This window comes from Leuresthes tenuis, unplaced genomic scaffold (assembly GCF_036924035.1).
Source record: "Leuresthes tenuis unplaced genomic scaffold, fLeuTen1.0.hap1 SCAF_19, whole genome shotgun sequence".
Classification (NCBI taxonomy): domain Eukaryota; kingdom Metazoa; phylum Chordata; class Actinopteri; order Atheriniformes; family Atherinopsidae; genus Leuresthes; species Leuresthes tenuis.
In genome coordinates, this window is record NW_027325373.1 from 4,428,186 (window position 1) to 4,449,312 (window position 21,127).

General features: G+C 41.7%; 1 protein-coding gene across 2 annotated transcripts in view; it reads left to right on the forward strand.

Annotated features, from left to right (window-relative positions):
* Positions 1–21,127, forward strand: part of whrna (whirlin a) — a 126,967-nt gene that overhangs the window by 52,734 nt on the left and 53,106 nt on the right. For both annotated transcript variants that reach the window (XM_072372382.1, XM_072372383.1), the window contains exons 2-3: positions 4,554–4,772; positions 11,670–11,795. In XM_072372382.1, the coding sequence (XP_072228483.1) occupies positions 4,554–4,772; positions 11,670–11,795 (345 nt within the window). The remainder of the gene's footprint in view (positions 1–4,553; positions 4,773–11,669; positions 11,796–21,127) is intronic.

Here is a 21,127-nt window from a genome sequence, read left to right on the forward strand (position 1 = left end):
TGAGGACCGTTAAAAAACAGCTGAAAAAGAAGATAACGGAGCGCGAGTAGGTGTCCAGATGGATGAAAATGATCACAAGCCTTAAGGTGTAAGAGGATCAGACTGGTGAAAGCCTGGACAAAACCAGTGAGCTGAACATGGATTTTGACACTCAATATGATTCCCCCCGCCACACACACACCCCCCACATCAGGACACATTGCACACTGCCGCTATGCCTGACTCTCTCTCAACTCTAAACACATGCACATGCATCTTCCTAGGTACAGCAGTGTAGCAAACCCCAGCTGGACAATTAGCAGACCTTTAGATGAAAGAACTCTTGTTTCAAGCAGCTAATAGCATTGTCATTGGCTGACAAGACTGGTAACTACATCTATTAAGGTGTGAATATTTCTGCTGGCTGAAACGGAGCTCACAGGAGATGCAGTAGTGTCGTTGTCCTCTCAGACCACTTGGATTAAAAATGGCTACAGGCTGATAATTGGTTTATTTTCCAATTTAAACCAAATGTTTCTGTTTACAACAGCTTAAAGTAAGTCGTCCAAGTTTAGCAAATTCTGGCATCCAGGGAAGATGGATTCATGTAATGATGAAGGCCAACAGGTAGCTTGCTTGTCTGATACCAGCTACTGTTGATTGCATAGTTGGCTCAACAGAGGCTAATGTGTTTTAGGAGGTCTCTCTACAACATTACAGTGATACTGATGGGGATGGCTTTTGCACACCTTAACGTCTACTCAACTACATCTTGGGGCTCTAATTTTAGAGCTGCCCTAAAAGTCCTGAACAGAAAAACAACCCAAGAAGATCTTGCAAACGCCTGTATTTGCTTCACGGCACTTTGATGTAGAATTTAGATCGCAAGTCGTACTTTTAGAAATAGTAGTATTGAGTTGGATTTTTTTTTTTGGCCCATAAAGGTGTTTGCTCTTTTGTAAAACCAATCTACTGTGGTTGACAGATCTTTCCTGACAGCGGTAAATATCCAAGGTGAAAGGCAATTTTCTCGTCTGCTGCCTTGGTCCTTTTGTACTTGTACTGTCTATCTTCCTTTCATACATCTTTATATGTGTGTTTGCAGCTTTGTAGTTTTGTTTATGTGACTGACAGTGTGCAGAGTTTGCACCCTTTGATGCACCGGTGCCCATATGTGCACAATTTGTGTGAAATTAGTATGAACAAGCATTTCAGTTCTGCCATAAGCAAAAGCATAAAAATACTTTTCACAGAGGACTAGTGGAGCTTTTTTCCTTTTCTCTCCTAAAACTATCTGTCTACTCAAAAACCTCATGCTCCTGAAAATGACATCAGGATCAGCAGTTTAATTCCATTTCTGGCTCAAAGTTACCTGGTTAACAATATCGTCGCTAGATTTGCTGAAATTTAAGGCCCGTTTATGAAATTCATTGTCTGACATCTCATTTTCCTGCCCATTTTGCTCTGTTATAGATTCCGTTATTTACCAAGCACTGTTTGTTCTGCTGCTTGCAGTACTGGTGAGCTTCATCAGCCTTGGTCACAATCAGCACTTTCTTCCCAGAATGAGTCACCAAGCCACAGCTGCTTCTTTGATTACACTTGTTTCTTATTTACAGGACGGGATAGCCTGTTAGGCTCGCTGCCCCCCCTCAGCTGTCTCCATCACCCTCCATCTTTTCCTTCTTTTTTACTCACTTCATGCTGCGCAACAGTTATTCCCTGCAATCCAGCCTCTCCTTGTATCTAAACAATGTTGATTGTACCTTGATCCTCCAATTACTCGGAACGCAGTAAAGTCTCTCAGACCAGTACTCATCATGGTAAAGCTTGTACGGAGCTATAAATCAAGACGATGTTCTGCACATGTTTTCAGGCAAATGATCTAACAGAGAGGGCATTGTGCTTGGATTGAAAATACACCACATAAAAGTTATCCCAGTAATTTCACTTAAATACCTGCTTCACATTGTGCATGCTTTGGGGCATTTCTATCCTTTTGAATTCACTTTAAATGTAACTCTCTGTTGCATCACATACACACATTTTATTCTTCCCTAAAACAACTACTCCTCTAATAATTATAATTGTGTCCCAGTTCCATAAAAGAAGTGTATTGTAAGTCCTATATTTTACATAACACTGTTTCTGCTGTACTCTTGGGATTTTTCACATTTTCACTTCTTAAAAAATTGTATAAAACATTTTTCTTACATTTTACTTCAAGCGTTGAAAGTTCTTTTTCATTTGAATCGTTTCTTTTAATTCTGTGACATACAGTTCACCCCCCTTTGGCATTTTTCATGTTTTGTTGCCTCACAACCTGGAATTAAAATGAATTGTTTGAGAATTTTCATCATGTCATTTACAACATGCCTACAACTTTGAACTTTTTATTGTGAAGCAAACAAAAAAAATAGGACAAAATAACAGAAAACTTCAGCGTGCATAACTGTTCACCCCCCCCAAAGTCAGTAATTGCAGAGCCACCTTTTGCTGCAATTACAGCTGCAAGTTGCTTTGGGTAGGTCTCTGTGAGCTCGCTGCATCTTGCCACTGGGATTTTTGTCCGTTCCTCGAGGTAAAACTGCTCCAGCTCCTTCATGTTGGATGGTTTTTGCTTGTGAACAGCATTCTTCAAGTCTAACCAAAGATTCTCAACTAGATTGAGGTCTGGACTTTGACTCCTCCATTCCAGCACATTTAAATGTTTCCCCTTAAACCACTCACGTGTTGCTTTAGCAGTGTGCTTCGGGTCATCGTCCTGCTGGAAGGTGAACCTCCGGCCCAGTCATCCCACCATCCATCTATGGTGTTACATGATGGTGTTCTTGGGGTGATGGGATGTGTGGAGAGTTCCTTCCTCCATACATTTAGGGAGTCGCCCACGTGCCTTTTGGCAAACTCAAAACGTGCCGTCTTATTTTTAACACTGAGTAATGGCTTTCTTTTGGCCACTCTTCCATAAAGCCCACCTCTATGTAGTGCACGGCTTATTGTGGTCCTATGGACGGATGCTCCAGAGTCTGCTGTGGAACTCTGCAGCTCCTTCAGGGTTACCTTTGGTCTCTGTGCTACCTCTCTGACTAAAAACTCATTTTTACACTTCACATGCAGCTACTCTCACTAGACATTGCTCATTCATTGAATGTTTCTGCAGTTAATTATTGACTACATGAACAAATGTCCCATGGGCTTGATTTTAGGAGGAGGACAGTCTCTAACACTAAGACTTCATAAAATTCATGCTTTTGTTTTCAGTTATTTCCCTGTCCCTCATTTTTAGCTTTACATTCTGTGTGAGTGCATGCTGCTGGAGGGACACCTGCTCTTGTTGCTGAGTTTATCTGTTATATTGTTTTATTTGCAGTCTGGAGCTGACGCTGCCCATGAAGAGGGGGAGAAGGACGTGAAAATAGGGAGAGGGAGAGTTCAATGACAAGCCTTTTGATACAATGGGGGATCTTTGAGCTGACAGGGTTTAGTTGCTTCAGAATTGAAGTTATTATCTCTCGGCACAAACCAGGATTGTCAAATTGATTCAGCAGGATCGTTGGGCTCAGAAAGATTGGCCCCCCTCTGCATTCATTCACAGACGAGTAATAATTTGAGTTGTTCCCTGCACTACATGCTAATAACTGTTTCAACCGTGGAATTCAGTTTTTGCTCGAACTGTCGGGAGAAGACAGATGAAGATAGATTACTCATTAAAGAGGAGAATGGAGGGACAGCAGATTTATATGGATCAACACGGGAAACTTTTGAAAGGGTTTCTTTTTTCTTTAGCACTTCAGGACGCAGTGAGCACAGCTTTAATCGAAAATGCAACGACAAATTCTAAAAAATGACACAGCAGCAGTGAGACATGAGCTGGCGGGGATGGATCAGGCTCCTGCAGAGAAGGAAACTGTATCATCACTAAACTAGTAAAGTGTCTCAAAGTGTCTGTACCTTCAAAATAAGAGAAGATTTCCATACAAGCTCACCTCAGTTTTTTTATTGTACTGAGCCACTAGATGGTTCACTAAGTTGTTCATAAGTCAGCAGTGTTTAGGATTATTTTAAGTCCAACACGAAAATGGGGATTGCTATTCGTGTTTGCGGCGCTCAGGGACTGATCATTAAGAGCTTCAACCCTGTTCTCATTGATTTCTCCTGACGACCAACCACATGGGAATAAATTGATCTGCGGACGGATTGCACATACGAAAAGCTATCAGAGTGCAATGAGGCACAGCTTACAGCAATTCTCACTAGAAATGTGTTGGAAATCTTGTGTGTATGTGTGTCGGTATATATTTGGGGGGAGGTTGAAGAACTGCTGCTTCTCTCAGTAACCTTTTATTTTCTCCTACCCTCTCACTTCAGTATTCCCTGCTGAAACATTTTGCTGTGTTTGTGCCCATGCATGGTAATGTGAGTGAAGTGAATGTTATGACCTCATCAAATCTTACCAAATTGCTCATAATGTGGATTTCAGGAATACACTTTTCTCTTTCAATTTGTATGATATTCATGTGTGAAGTGCTTTTTCTCATAAAGGACCTGAACTTACTCCCCTCTTGTCTCCTCAGGTGCTGAAGGGCAGCAAAAAGCTTAGTCTCTCAGTGCGTTCAGTCGGGAGGATTCCAGGCGGCTATGTCACCAACCATGTTTATACCTGGGTGGACCCTCAAGGTCGAAGTGTGTCCCCTCCTCCTGATCTGCCCGAGCATCGGAGTGCCACCCTGAGGAGAACTGACAGCCAGCGACGCAGCAACATGCAGCTTCTACAGGAGGGAGATGAGAAGAAGGTAGAAGCATTGCATTTAAGATTCTGGAGCCACAGGGCAGAATTTAACATGTTTCAACAATCCTCCAGAGTCCATTATCAACTCATGTTATTTTTAAACAATATTCACGAGAAGACTTACACCAAGCAAAGCTTGTAGTTATGTTATTACTCTGAAAGTAATGGGGCTCCTGCCTCGGTTGTATACAGTGTGTGTGTGTGTGTGTGTGAGGGGTTAGAGGCTGGCTAGTCATGACAACCATTAAGTTAACAGGCTAATGAAGGACTTGGAGGCAAGCTGTTGTGGAGCCATTTCATTTGAATCAGATGAACACTGCTTTATGCTGACGCTCTTAAGGCTGAACAGATAAAACATTCCCAGTGTAGCTTTTGCTTAAACCGCTTTAAATTGATCAGGTTGCTTTAGATGCTGGAAACTGTCTCTTCTGAGGCCTCCACCTGAGTAGCTCTTAATTTAGCTCAGAATTCCTCCCTGCTTCTCCAAACCAAGTCTGCACTTTTCATCAACAAAATATTCCTCGATCTCCTCAAACTCTGCTTTTAAGACATGACCAAAGATCATTTAATTTCAGTGAATGTTGAACCTGAATGTTTTCCATTCCATCATCTGACAGCAGAAACGCTTAAATCAACATAGTAAGAGTGGGTGACAGACCACATAGGAGGAACACTAAAGGAAAAACAAATACGTTTGCACCTTGAGACCCACAAAGTCCCTTAAAACCCCATCCTCACATCTAAACCTGTACAGGAGTAGCTGTCAAAGCTTTTTAAGAGATTAATAACACCAGATCTTTGAAATTTTTGCTGAGAGCTTCTCATTAATCTTCACATCTCCAGCTCTGTCAGTACCAGCTGCAGTTAGTACGATGCAGATAAGCGTCTTCTAGTTAACGTGGCTGTCTTACATTCTTTACTTGGGATAGCTGTTACCATTTATGATATTTAACCACGCATGATACATTTTTGTCTTTTTGAGCCAGTCCATGTAAAACTGCTTATTTTACACGTGTCTCATGGGTTTGAGATGGGCTTCTCTTTCCCATCTTTCACGTGAGCCTCACCCCACTGGAATCATCTCCACCGAGTCTAGTTTAGAGATGACTAATTAACTGTGCTCTGCACGAAGCAAACTGAAGTGCAGAACTGTTAAGAGACATTTGGTCTGACAATGACGGAGCAGCTTCACATGTGGCAAATTTGCAGTCCGCTAAACATTAATTGATTTGTTAGCGAGGGAATGACAACTCATGAAGTGCATCGCAGCCATACAAAGAAGTATTCAAAGTCAGCTCGTCAAACTCTTGAAATAGATGTATGCTGTAGGTTGTTGACAGGTTTCTTGAAACTTGAAACCTATCGGTCGACTGCAAGTAGCATGTTGTTACCGTGTTGTTACCTGTCCCTACATAAACATTGCAGAGGAAAAATGACTCTTTGTTTTATACAAGAAAATATGATTTACATATGATTAAATGCACTTTTCCCCACAAAAAGCTTCTATAGATGCCACCTCAGATCCCATCACTTACAAAAGCATGACACCAGACCAGTGAGATTCCTTTCGGAGAGAAAGCATTGAACTGTTTAGCTCATAACTGCGTATATTAGGGGACACTACGAGCATTAAGAGCTGCAATGTGGAGCCAATAAAAGATGGGTCTGGCAATTAAAATTATTCTATTATTCTCAGTTCTAAATGTCAGAGAACTTGAGCGCCTTCATATTCCCAAATGTGGGTTGTCTCTGACAGACAGACAGTTGTTATTAGAATAGGAAGGCAGAACGATATGCACAGAAGGAAAGTGAAAGTTGTGTGCCAGATGCTGAATCTACGCCCAGTGGGTATATAAAAGAATGAAAATGACAGTTTTTAATAGAGATATTTGCATATGTGCCTTCGTGTAGCCAAAGGGGTGCAACTGAAACCCCTAGTCAATCTTTGTGTGCAAGAGATACATTATGAACCAAGTAATAAAAGACGTCATTGTGACGGATGAAAAACACAATTTGAAGTTTGGCTCGGGTCAGCCATACTGAAACTCTCCCACCGGAGGCTGTACATTTGGATGTGCCGTCTGTGCTTTGCAGATGTTTTGTAAATGCTGAGTTGAGTTCATCCAAGTAGTTTAAAGCATTTTTATTTCAGTCATGTTATCATTATTAAAGGGTAATAAAAAGAAAATACAACCTATTTCAATGCTAAGGTGTTACAAAGCAGACCTTCCCAGATCCTAAAGTTCGATGAATACATCCTAAGATGAACAGGTTGCATTTTACAGAAAGTACACAGGTTGAATTGGGTCTTTGACACTTCCAGGCATTAGTTCATGCACAGCTCTCTGAAGATCTCCTCACCATATTTCAGTCAGGTTGAGTTCTGAACTTTCATTGGACCACTGCTACCCTTTGATTCCTTTCTTTTTCAGCCACTCTGTTGTGAATTCTGATGCTGTGGCAACAAGCTTGACTGTTGGGAGGTGTTTCAGAGGCATTGTGGCATCTCCACTTTAGTCTTATTGGTCCAAAGATATTGTTCCGGAAGTCTTTTGGTTTGTTTAGATGCAAATTTGGAAACAAACCTTATAGTTTTTCTAAATGTGCTGTCATGAACTATGACATTCGGCAGGCTGAGGCGTAGCTCTCGTGTTTTCTAAACTTTCTCTGAGCATCGCAGCTTGGGGTGAACTTGCTCCTGGAAAGATCTGCTATTGTCTTGAATGTTTGTCACTTGTGAATGATCTTTCTCACTGCAGAATGATAACGAGGGACTCCAAATTGTTTGGATTTTTTTTTAATCCTTCCCAGATTGCTGGGCAACGATTGCTTCTCTAAGACCACAGCTGATGTCTTTCCTCCTTGGCAGTGTGTTAACACACTCCTAAATGCTTCAGAGCGGAAAACTGTCAAATTATTTGCTTTTTTTAGAGACATTTACCCTTGATGACCAATTAATCAAGCGCATTTGATTCGTAGTATCTGGCTGCTACTTACCCTCTGAATTCCTTTGGACATAGAAAGAGTCTACTTTCACTCATTAGCTTTTGTCATAGTTTTTGTTAAATGAAAAATGGCACACTGGACTACGTCATGTGTTGTTGTTGTTGTTCATTGAGGTTGCATTTACCTAGTTTTAAGACCATATGATGTTTCATTATCTCTGTCTATTCATGAAACCTTAGAAAGGATAGAGGGTGCGCTTTTGTCACATGACTGTATGATGAATCTGGTTAAAGAGAAATCTTGAATATACATTTTTAAACCATCAGCACGTAATGATGTGTCTCAAGAAAAATAGGCCTCCGACGTTGGAAAATTACGCGGTAAAGCAAATCGCTACAGAGTGACACTCCTGATGAGGTGACCTGGAGGCGCTAAACAAAGAAAGCACATTATGCCTCCTAGAATCCCAGCTAGTGGGTTAGAATAAACAGTAGCGGTTTTATCAGACAAATGAATCCTTCATAAACCCTGTAGCCTCTGGCACAGAGTATAAATAGTGACTTTTTCAAGGTATTTAATAGATGAAAACATCGGAGAGAAGCAGGGTGCTCAATATCTATAGCTGAACTATTTTACATACATAACATTAGCTTTATCATGGTAATGTTTAAAGATACTTATGCTATTCTAAGTTGTGCATAAATATATTTGATAATAGATCAAATAAAGAAGCAATACTTATATTGATCTGACGTATATCCTGATGGTTCTACGCTGAATTTAAGTTGTTCCTAAGGCTGCCCTCCTCTGGATAGAGACCTCTGATGTTGTTCATGGGATCTGTTGGAGCCACTCTCCCAGTTTGGGGTGCATGACTGCATGTGCTCCGTTTATTTATGGTACCACCTTTTCCTTCATTTTGAATATTTTTAGCTCTTCATGTTACTTGGTCTTGGTTTTGCTTTCACTTGGGATTGCTACATCTATCAGTATTGGCTTCTTATATTGTTTGGTAGATTAACCAGCACCAGTTTCAGTCTGGATCTGGAAGTCCCACATGACCTGGACCTTCGGTTTCAACCACCTTTGAAGGCATTTCCCATTTTTACTTTGGGATTTATAATTCATACTCCCTACATTTGTTATTGTACACTATTCCAGCTACTTGGTTTTGACATTTTATGTGTTCCAAACCTATCTGCATCCTACACTCTGCTACAACATGATGGACTGTCTCAGAGGCCTCTTTGCACAGCCTGCACCTCGGGTCCTGTCTGGTATGGTTGACCCTGGTCTCTTTTGTTTTTATGCTAAGCGCCTCTTATTGTACCATCTCTCAGACCAGCCTTTTCGAGCGACCGATTGGACATGTCAGTATCAGCCACTTCTTCAGTCTGTCCCTCACTGGGTTTCAGCTGCCTTAGGCATTCACTTAGTAATTCATCACTGGTCATTGTCTTGCGGATATATTCCTAGTTTTTGTTCTTTGTCGTTTCATCCTGGATTGTAGCCACCAGCCCCTTGGCCTCCCTCCATCAGCTAAGTGTCAGTCTCAGGGTGTTGGAGTTGAAGAACCTGTAATCCTTGATGCTTTTTTTTTGTCTTGATATCACTGGCTTTTATTCTGTTATCTCCATATTTTCCAAATTGTGCCAGCAGGTATCTGCTAACTGTCAGGACACGTTGTTCTTCCCATTCAGTTGACTCCTCAGGACCTGCCTTACTCTTTGTAGCTACCTGGTTGTGGCTGACTTACTTGTTTCTTTATAGATGCCATTTGCCTGTTCTACCCCAAGATATTTGTAGCTGTGATGTTTGTAGCTAATGTCTGGTAGGCTAATCCTTCGAGCTGTTATCTTCTTGCCTCACTTTAATACCATTTGGCCTCATTTAACTTCTCCAAATGACATTTCGGTGTCCTTGCTGGTACCCTGGTGAGGTGTATGATCCACCCTCCTTCCACTATTAGTGTTATCCATATAAAAGATTTTTTTCATTGTGCCTTTAGCAGCTCTGTTAGCTGGCTAATTTCTCTCCATATCACACTGACCTTAGCCTACAGCCATCTTCTCCATTGGGGGTACTGCGCCTTATGGCTTACTTTGTTCATCTTGCAATCTTGCAGCCAGGCATCTCTTTAACTATTGCTGTGGTGTAGAATCGACCTATTGGTGTCTGATTATCCCAACTGAGGTGGTATGTCATACTGCATTCACATCTAGATATTTAGAAGGTACATTTTCTCTTAGTATTAACAAATGGCCAAACAGGCTTCTGATATCCAGTTTATTCATAATCTTCCATCTCAGATCAGCAGCCCTAGTGTTAACTTTATCAGGGCTTGTTAATGGTGCTTGGTACAGATGGTGGGGAGGATGACGTATCAAACTTTACCCGATGTTTTGGCATTCTAGTTGTGACATTAGATTCTGTTTAACATAGAATACAGAGTTAGAAGTAAAGTGCAGAGAGACAGTCTGGAGTCCATTTCCACCTCTGTGTGTCATGTGCCGTTTCAGGTTCTTGTTAGAGTTCTTGGTGAGATGTGTCAGGACAGCGTTACCATGAAATGCATCATAATTTTCTTTTTTGAATTTATGTCTGATTTATGCAGAAACACAAGTAATAGAAGCAGACATTGTCATTCATCCGGGGGTTTGTTTGGAATATCCTTACTCTTTTATCTAATAGATGGATCATCAACAAAACAACAAAACATTACTTCTTCATTACTGAGTCCTTGTGGAGGTCACGAGCTGTGCCTCAGATATACAAACCCAAAATAAGTTTTATTGCAGAAACCAAAATATTTTTGTGTCGTCAGCTGAATTTCTTTAATCTTCAGTCTCTCAGACAGCAGCTGTCATTCATCACTAAGTAATATAAACATGTGTGCAAAGGATTAGGTTTAGGATACCTTAATCAAGTAGAACATTGAATTAATTCCATTCACTTCTGCCAATAAAAAACTAAAAAAGGCCTCGTGTCAACCTTGTTCTGAGATGGCATTGACTTCTCTGGGCTAAGAAGCATCTGGGAGGCATCCAGATTAAAGAGACCAATTACAAAGTCACGCACAAAGTAAATGTAAGAACCATCAACTTTTTGCATTTTTCACGCCGTCCCAGCTTTTTCTGATTTAGGGTTGTATTACAGTCATTTTTAACAAATGTATGAAAGTGGTACTAGGATACAGCAGCCATCCTGTGAAGCTGGATGTGCTCTGATGGAGAGAAAACATTGCATCATCTTTGGAAGAGTAAGTGAGATTCGGCATAGTTCATTCTGATCCCTCAACTGCATTTTTGAATAAAGGTTATCTCAGCCACAGCTGCTGCGTTTCCTTCACCGTCACACTTATGAAAAGCGGTGAAAGTGTGTGCTGACTTATGCACTCTGTTAACAGCATCTCAAGAAAGCTTATGCGAATTCAGTCATTTGCTGTTCCATGGTGAAATAATGTGCAAAATGAATGTTTTAGGCTAAAGAAAACTCATAATTAATATGTTTAAATTCTGCGACGATGGTAGTGGTTAGCATTGTTGCCCCACAGCAAGATGGTTCCAACTTTCTGTGGGGAGTTTGCATGTTTTCCCCGTGTATGCGTGGGTTAACTAGTGTCTCTATAATTGTCCTTAGGAGGGACTGTGAGCATTTGTGTGGTTGTTTGTCTCGTTTGTTTGGCCCTGTGATGGACTGGCGACTTGTCTGCTGGGATAGGCTGCAGCCCTGGATGGATGGATGGATGGATGGACAGACGGATGGATGGGTGGACGGACTGCCATGAGGGGCAGTTTCCCCGTGGAGATGTAGCAGTGACATCTGATTAATGTTCATTGTGAATAAATGGACAATAAAACGGAAATAGTGGCGTCTTAAAATATCTTAAGACACCACTATTTCAGATTTGAGTCTTTGTTTATCTGTTTATTCTGTGTCTGGTTGTCTTCAACAGGTCAACTTGGTATTAGATGACGGCCGGTCTCTGGGTCTGATGATCAGAGGAGGAGCTGAATATGCGCTGGGTATCTATATCACTGGAGTAGACAAAGGATCAGCAGCAGAGTGTGGAGGACTCAAGGTATCGCTTGATTTTATTTATTTATTTATTTGTTTTCTTTTATGCCCCCCCTCACAGACTTGTTCTCATTTTCATCTAACGTAAGCACAGCATGTCTGGTAACATTTGAAGTAACAATTATGCTCTGTTCTTTGCTGAGCTGTTGGATCACTGAGGAAAACTCCCATGTTTTAGTTTTTCCTTATTACAGCAGGGTGGATATGATTAAAAAATCATGCATGAGTGTTTTGTTTGAAGCATGTCGAGGATGGCAGAAGAAGTTACAGATTTTTTTGTTATTATTACAGTTGATATCAATATCAGGTTTTTTTTAGCTATCGGCTGCATCTGTGAAAAGTGGAAAACTAGGCGAAGGCAGAAAGAAAAGCCACAAAACGAATTAGCATACAGCCTCGCTCACTGTTGATCTTTCTGACATTCGCCTGCTCTTTTCACACTTGGGTTCAATCTGCCATTACTTGCACTTTGCACAAGGCTGCCAACTAGATCAAGTCTGTGCAGTTTCACGTCCGTATGATCTAATCCAACCACTCAGATAAATCCCCTTCACATAATGTCTCCGAAAACTTGAGGGCAGCTGTAAGTGTGTAACGACAGTCTTGGCAACCCATTTAATCCCCAAACAGTCCTCTCTGTTGTTGCATAGCAAGCAACCATTTTTGAGAATTCAGCTGAGAAGCAACACTTTTCCTTGCTGCACTTAAAAGGAGCCAGGATGCAGGCTCATGAGCAGAGCGGGTGGCGGTGATTTATTGCAAGCAGCCTTCAGAGGTCGGGGTGTATCAGCACTGGCCTTCCCAGTGATTCAGTGTCTCTCACTGATGGGTCAGCATGTACAGTATTCTTAGAGGAATCAGATTGGTGTCTCACATCTCCTGTTTGTACTGCCTAATGAAATTTCCTTTGACATGACAGCAGATGGAGAGCCTCTGCTACATGTTGCTTTATTTTTTATATAATCCCTAACTTTTTGCTACTTTGGACTATGCTCTGTTAAGCTGTTAATCCTCTTCTTCACCATATGCACTTTAGGAACTCGTTTCTTTAAAGTCTGACAAATTAGGAAGGTCCTGCATGTTATTTGTTGGACATGTTTAGCCTGGAAACCTAACTGTATAAAACCAAACTGGGCTTTAATGAAACAGCTAAGAATTATGCATTTAAAACTACGAAGGATCATCTCCTGATGAGGTTTCTTACAGTGAGAGAAGAAAAAATTAATGAATGAATTAATTTGTTTCAAAATTAGGCCTGGGATGCTGCAGGGCATTACAACAAAGGTGAGAGTATGTTGTTTATTTGCTGCAATAATTGGAAAGCAACAGCAGCTCTTGCGTTTGATGTTGCTGGTTCGATTATACGTCCGACATGGTGGCTTTTTAACCATATCACCATAAAGTGGGAATGCTAATCCTTCTCTTTTTCATGTTGTTAATAAGCATCTGTCGAATGGTTTGCCAACATGTTTGTGTTCGTCACAGCGACGCGGCAACAGAATGAGGACAGACGTAACCTATCCTGCGCTCTCGATCTCATGCTTGTTAGGGATCAGTCCATTGATCTGCCAATTACACAGACACCTGCTGAAGGGTCCACACAGGTGTGCATTCACTGCATAACAGCTTCTGTTTGAGTATTTTTAGCATCCGGCCTCTGAGTAAGACAGTGGAAAGCAAAGAGTCAACATTCGGTGATAAGAAATATCCTTTTTGTCTTTCCATTCTACTCTGTCGTATATAAGAATACTTCAATTCTTTTTTGAAGAACACGTATTGAAAAACCATCAAACTGATACGTTTGAGCTCAAATAGCTTCTGCTCCAGCTTTCTCTCCTTTTTTTTCTCTCTCTCTGTTTTGGTGCCTGGTAGCTTGGGATTTAATGTGGATTTTCTTCATTGGAAAGCACAAATAAAAGGTAGAGGTTGTTCTAAAGTAGACACATTTGCCCTTGAAACTGGGGCTTTGTGTAACAGACCGAGATCTAAATAAAGGACATTTTTCTGCCTGGTGCCATGTATTTCTGTCAGGTTTTTTTTTGTGATGCTCCAGTGGACATTTTGCTTTACTTGCCATGCACTCTCTCGACAGACTTAGAGGGAGGTCAGGAGAGAGTAAGAGAATGAGGAAAAACACAGACATGCCTCCTCATTTGGGTGGAGACACAGACGCTCAGATTGGCAGAGCATAGATGGCATAAATACAAAAAGCTACCTCTGTATTTGTTAGCCATTAAGCTGAGCTGATGACTTGCCTACTAATATATACCGTATCCCACAATATCCCCAAGGAGCTAATTACTTGAAGCAACCCTTCCAGTTGTCATTATCAGTGCAGTCAGTCATGGCTCTGACAATCCTGAACAAGATTGTCACGTAGAAAGGCACATTCAAATTCAGCAGATATGAATCTAAGCATAAATAAGAGTTCATAAGGCTTTAGGACATTTTTAGGAAATGTGCAGAACACCAAGGGTATTTATACCTGTTTGTCATCGTTTTGGTGTTTGTACTGACATCTGGCAACTCTGTTGACATTTGGACGATGAGCTACCTGCTGTCTCTGAAGACTGGGTTTAAACTGTCAGCAGGGGAGAACAATGCTCTCAGATTAGACACATCCTCTCCTCAAAGGACCTCACACTGGTTTTGGCAGGGCGATTTATAGTGTTTTCAGCATCAACCTATTGTTTCAGTACAGAAGCCGGTTTGAGTGTGCGAACATGTCTTTAAGAATGAAAGAAAGAAAAATAATCTTGATCATTTACCCAAAGAAGGATGTAGTAAACTTTTTAGACAAATGAAGTTAGACTTAAGCATGTCAGACGCCTGAACACGGGTGACTTTGATCCATTCTGCTGCCATCTAACCTCCTCTACGGGACATCATCGTACATGTAAGTGTAGTGGAACCCACTGCAGAGACGTTTTTATGTCTCTTGAACAGCGATTTGGTCAGATGACACTGCGTTTATAAAGAGGTTGAAAAAGATGGAAGTGTGCAGAACGCGTTGGCCCATTTCAGTCTAATTGAGTAAATACATGCAGGAGCCACATTTCCTCCGGTGTCATGTATGCATGCTTTCTTTTAACATAGATATGTATAAGCTTTCACGAAACAGTGAAATATTTAGATTTCAGCTGTCAGCCTTTCACATTTCAACGTATAACTGGTGTGCAACATGTCACATGCCTGATGGACACCCAGAATGATGTAGGAGGAGGCGCACATCACCCTCACTTAGTGTAGTGCGCTTATTGTGTTGAAGCAGTGGAGTTTATGCAGCAATAATAGCTGACTATGATAATGTCAGGCAGGATGGTCATTATCTCTTCAAAGACCTTCTTCAGCTCAGGTATTATTTCTACCTCATTTGTCTTTGTTATCTAGTCTGGAAATGTTTCCAGTTATCTCTGAGAGTATTACACTGTTCTCCTTATGGCTCACTGGCTCAGCTGAACACTTCTGGAGATAATTTGTAGCTGGATATAGATGTCTTGAAGAGATCATTAAAATCATTTAAATAAGAAATAAGTCTTTGGTTAAACTTGGGATTAATTTTGGTATTTAAAGTAAATATTTTTATTTGTTAGAAAAAGAGCCAAGTGTCTGATTCTGAATTTCTGTGCTTTGGGTGAAATCAGAGGATCCACTCTCCATCCACAGTAGTGCTGTAAACATCCTGAGGGCGCAGACTAGAGCGAACCGGAGATATTTCTGATTGGCGGTGCTCACCAGGAGATGACGCTTTCTTATAACGGTCTATGATGCTGGTGCTTTACCCTGCAGCTGACTGCTTCATTCTCTGTGTTTCTACACACCGGTTCTCATCTGGCAAGTATGACTGTGATGGATGACTTAAGTCACTCCCAGGCTTTCGTAATCATCACACCACCAAGAAGTCGGTGACTCAGGGATGAAAGTTCAACCGTGTATGTGTCACTACATTATTTGCCTTTCAGCAGTAAAGAAAAGGAGCATTGAAATAATTGTAATTTTTTTTCTGGATGTGCATATAGTTCATGTAGGTTTATATAAATGCAGTTATTAAAATCTATCGTATTACACCTCTTCCCACTTACACACTACAGTGTGTAACCAAACACTTTCAGGAGAAGAAAGGTCAGCCTTGCCTACTGGCCTTTTGTTGACATCTACCTGGTTCAGTCTAATTCAATTAGAGCTGGGAGGAGAAGGTTATGCCTACTGTGATGCCAATACAAGAACAAAGGAAAACTAGGAGAAGTAAGTGAGCACTACTCAAATTTTAGAAGATACCTTATATATATTATAATATATTACTATATTACTATCCAACAATATAACTTCTCTATAGCTTTGAACAATTTAACTGTTTGTACAAATTACTGTCACCAAAGAAAATGTTAAAGGTTTGAGGCTGTTTCCAGGTCTAAAGCATCACAAGAGGAAATGGGCAGCGGACTTCCTTCAGAACAGATGTGCATGTACTTCTGGGCCCATTATATGTAACTTTATCATTTGATCTGCTGGCCATTAATAGTATGCCCATATGCTGTGATGAGACTGAATACTCATACGTGATGCAGACCAGCCATTGATGTTAGAGAGTTGTTCACTTCTTCTACTCCTCTTAAAAAGTATTTCCGAACACACTGAGCATTTCAAGCCACTCGGGAGGGTTCAGGAGAAAATTCAGCTTGATTCACTTTACTTCAGGCTCACAGTGAGAGATAAAAGGGTATGAAATAGAACCTGAAATTTCAACCCATGAGCTGCCTTGGTGGATCTACTGTAATAGGTTTGATATTGACCAGGATGCCAAGTCATTTTTGAAAGGGCAGCCCCACAAAAGTGATTTTGACTATGTGAGATAAGACCCTTCCTAAATATCTGCTTGAGAACTACATTTACATTTGTGAGTTGCAACTAGTGTTAACTAAGTACTATATACACACAGCAGTAAGCTAGCAGCTTGGTAAAGACACAGTGCTGATTCAATCCGTGGCTAAAGAAACACCAGTTGGTGTTTTCCTGTCCTTGGTGCCAGTGCGTGCACAAACGAAACAAGCTGACATCAGCTAAGAATAAGTTAGAGCAATGCATAAGTAATTTGCTTGCAACGTCCTTACCCTTGTGTCTGTCCCTGTAAACAATTCACTGACGCCATAAAACATGATGATCCCTACCCTGCACAAAGAAAATATCAAAACCCAGTGCTTCAATAGCACAGTGCACGTGTTGCACGAAACTGGGCCTCAGTGTTTCTTCTGTCTGAAGTGGGAAGAGGTGCACCGTGATATTTCTGGCTGCTCAGCTGGAGAGCACATTCAAGGCATAGCACGTCTATTTCTGACATTATGTGTATATATGTAAGAAGGCTGTTCCTTCTTTCCCACTTTCATAAATATGGTGTTCAAATACAATTGACACAGCTGGATATACTGACAACAGGAAAGTGTGACTGCTATCTAAGGGGTCATTGATCACAGTTGGGTCTTTTGATATGCAGCTGGGTATCCTCATTTCCCAAATGGACCACTGAAGAGAAACAACAAATGCTGCTCCGCCCATAAAGAAATGCCATTATGTCCCCCCTCTGCTTTCCTCTTAACTGTGTTTTGCACTTGTATTATGTTCACTTCTATAGACTTTTATAAAATTAACATGAACACTGAGTATTGAGCACAGGGACAATGTGACAGTTTACTGCCCAAAAAAACCACAAAACAAAGCATGTCCTAAATTTGGCACCTGGCAAAGAGGCGAGGAGGCACTGCTGTTGCACAACAACAGCAGAAGGAAAGGGGTGTGTTGAGGGGAATCTTCTCCATTTGTGTAAAATGTATTGCGGTCCCAGATGAGAGCATTTGTCACAACCGCTGCCACGCCATGTTATTCTTAATTGACTAAAGGAAATCTGAAATGAATCTCAAACTAGGGGGAGTCAGCAGCTTGCAGAGTTTGCAGCTATTTGCATGTTTGTTCTTGTCTAATGGGCACACCGTAGCATCTGTAGCTGGGATGTCACACCCAGGGAGAAGTCAAAGGGAAGAGGGTTGAGCACTTATGAATGATCTGCTGAATGCCAGTCACATTGGATAACTTGAATTGATTTAGACTGATTAAAAGACACAGTTTTGGAGTTTTGTTTGTCTACATCTTCCTTAATACACACATGCTTGCTCTCAGAGTGAATGCACACTGACATGCACTCTTACATTAGGAGTCGCACTAAAGCAGCAGGCAAGAATACAGCCCATCTGTTTCTCTGTGATGGGACTCCAGCAGAGCTCTCTCCACATTACCAATCGCCTACTGAGCCAAATGCTGGTAATTGTATCATATCTTTTTTGGCACACAGTACAAAGTCACAGCCACTGCTCCATCACACGAATGGAAATGGAGGACAAATGCAAAGGGTTTTGAGTAGGTGCCATTCTTTAATGGAAGCCGCACCTTCTCAGGGAGGGTGACAGTGGGTAACTGTTCTTTGATGGTCATGTTTCCAAACTGAATGGGAGCATAAATGCACATCTCTTGGTGGAAAAGGCAACAATGCAGAGGGAACAAATGCTTACTCAGATCTGTCTTTTGTCAGTACATGTCTTGGTAGCACGTGTTTGTCTGAGTCCAGACTGGAAAACACTGATTTAAAATCTGGAGCATATTTTATCTTTAAACATTTTCATACTTCTGGCAGAATAAAGGCTGATAAGACATTTCTGTCTTGGTGACACACGCTTGAGCCGAACTTGCCCGCTTTCACAAAATGCTAAAAGTTGAAGCATGTGTTTGCTTCACCATGGCCTTACATCCATCCATCCATCCATTATCTGCCTATCCGGGGGTCGGGTCGCGGGGGCAGCAGCTTGAGCAGAGAAGCCCAGACGTCCCTGTTCCCAGACACCTCCTCCAGCTCTTCCGGGGGGACCCCGAGGCGTTCCCAGGCCAGCCGAGAGACATAGTCTCTCCAATGTGTCCTGGGTCTTCCCCGGGGTCTCCTCCCAGTGGGATGTGCCTGGAACACCTCACCAGGGAGGAGTCCAGGGGGCATCCTAACCAGATGCCTGAGCCACCTCATCTGACTCCTCTCAATGTGGAGGAGCAGCGGCTCTACTCTGAGCTCCTCCCGGAGGACTGAGCTTCTCACCCTATCTCTAAGGGAGAGCCCAGACACCCTGCGGAGGAAGCCCATTTTGGCCGCTTGTATTCACGATCTCGTTCTCTCGGTCACTACCCACAGCTCGTGACCATAGGAGAGGATGGGAACGTAGATTGATCGGTAAATCGAGACCTTCGTCTTCTGGCTCAGCTCCTTCTTCACAACAACGGATCGGTGCAGAGCCCGCAACACTGCGGACACCGCACAGATCCACCCGTCAATCTCCCGCTCCATTCGTCCCTCACTCATGAACAACACCCCGAGATACTTGAACTCCTCCACTTGGGGAAGGATCTCATTCCCAAACTGGAGAGGGCATTCCACCCTTTTCCGGCTGAGGACCATGGTCTCGGATTTGGAGGTGCTGATGGCCTTACATTTTGGGGAATGTGTAGTTTATCGAAATCTGAAATGCAAACAATAAAAAATCGAGCCAACACTTAAGTGCATGCTGCACCTCAAACTAGTCTGAAAAAACTGCCACATTTGTGCAGAATCCAGGCTGATGCAGAGCATTGATTTTCTCAGGGCCTAAATGAACCTGCGTGCAGAAAGCTCGTCTTTAGTTAGAATTGACCTACATATGGAAGGCAGGATCACTCAAGCCAGTGTGTGGTGACTTGCTCTTTCAGGGGACCAACTTGACATGCTGTCAGATCGTGAATGGCAGCGGCGTGAATGAACTCAGTTCACTGTTCAAAAGATACTTTGAGTTTGTTGTACTGTTTGTACTGCTTTGACGTGGATTGAATACTTTTATTAATACCAAAGAAGAAAATGATTTTGGATTATAAAGAATCAATAAGTCGGTCATTAAAAAAAGGAATTAGAGTTAATTATTCTCAAAAATCACATCCTGTACTGAAGAAATCTTCAACTGAAATCACTTTGCTGTTTGTTTTTGTTTTCTTTACTTCGCAACAGCTTTAAATCATCCAATGAATGAATATCTTTATCTCGAGGGAATCAGCATACATTTTCTGATTTTAAGAGGTGAGGCTCACCTTGTAACCTCTCTTTAAGAACTTGTTTGAGAGTCTGTTGGTTTTTGTAATGCAAAGAAACCAGAATTGTCCCACATACCCATTTACTTGCTTATTCTAAGACAGAAAAAAAGTTGCATCTGTGCAGTATGTCTGAAAAGTCTGCTGATTATCACTATAGAAATATCACGGTCAGAGAGGCCATCATATATCAAAACTTCACAAAAAGGAGAGGGGAGACAAAGAGAGCTGTGTTTTAAAGAGGAATGTTGTCTCTGCTCTGATTGTTATCTTCACACTGCCCAAATAAGTCAATCAGTGTGGTTACATGCGGGCAATTGGATCGGATTAATGGCTAAACTACAATAAGATTGAGTTATTCAGCTCATGTAACAAGAAATCGAATCGTATCGGGTTACTTGCGATCGAATCTAGACCCCGGGATAACTCGATCCGATTGCCCACTGAACGTGCCTGGAGACGACAGTGGATCGGATCGAACGTTCTGCGCATGCTCCAGATTTTTTCCAGGATCGTCACCCGGAAGTCGAAGGAGACGATATTACTGCCGTTGTCGCCGCTGCAGTCGGAAAGAAACAAACAACACGGTGGAGAATGCGCCGTTGTGCATCGTTTGTGCCATAACCATCACAAATGTAGAGGGACGCAGCTTCATCTCGCTCTTCCTTCGCCATCTTTCTGAATGCCTGAGTTTGTTGTTGTTGGTGGTCGTCAACAGGAAGTGGCTCTATTAGCGATAGCTGAAATGGATACAGCGCCACCTATCGTACTGCTGTCTGACATGCTTTGTGCCAGTGATTCCATTCATTCATAATTACCCTCAGATAAGGAGCATAACCCAACTATAGCTATAATAGAGTTAATCTCATCATGTAAACCCACTGAATGACTGCAAACTCAGGAGACATACCAGGTCTGGGCACATGAAAGAGAGTAGAAGATTGTATGTGTGTGTGTGTGTCACCAAATAAAAGGCAAAGGGAGACAACCACTCGTTGGAGAACTCTTGCAAAGCTGCAGAGAGAAGGTTTGTGTGTTGTTCTCCCCTTGCAAGTAAAATACTGAGGCCTTTGAGTGATTTCTTGGTTTCATGCCGTTGTCTGTGAGTGAATTTTTTTTAACACATTACCAACTATAGATGTTCATAATTAAAAGCAAGACACAACCAGAACAACAAAAGTTCTACAG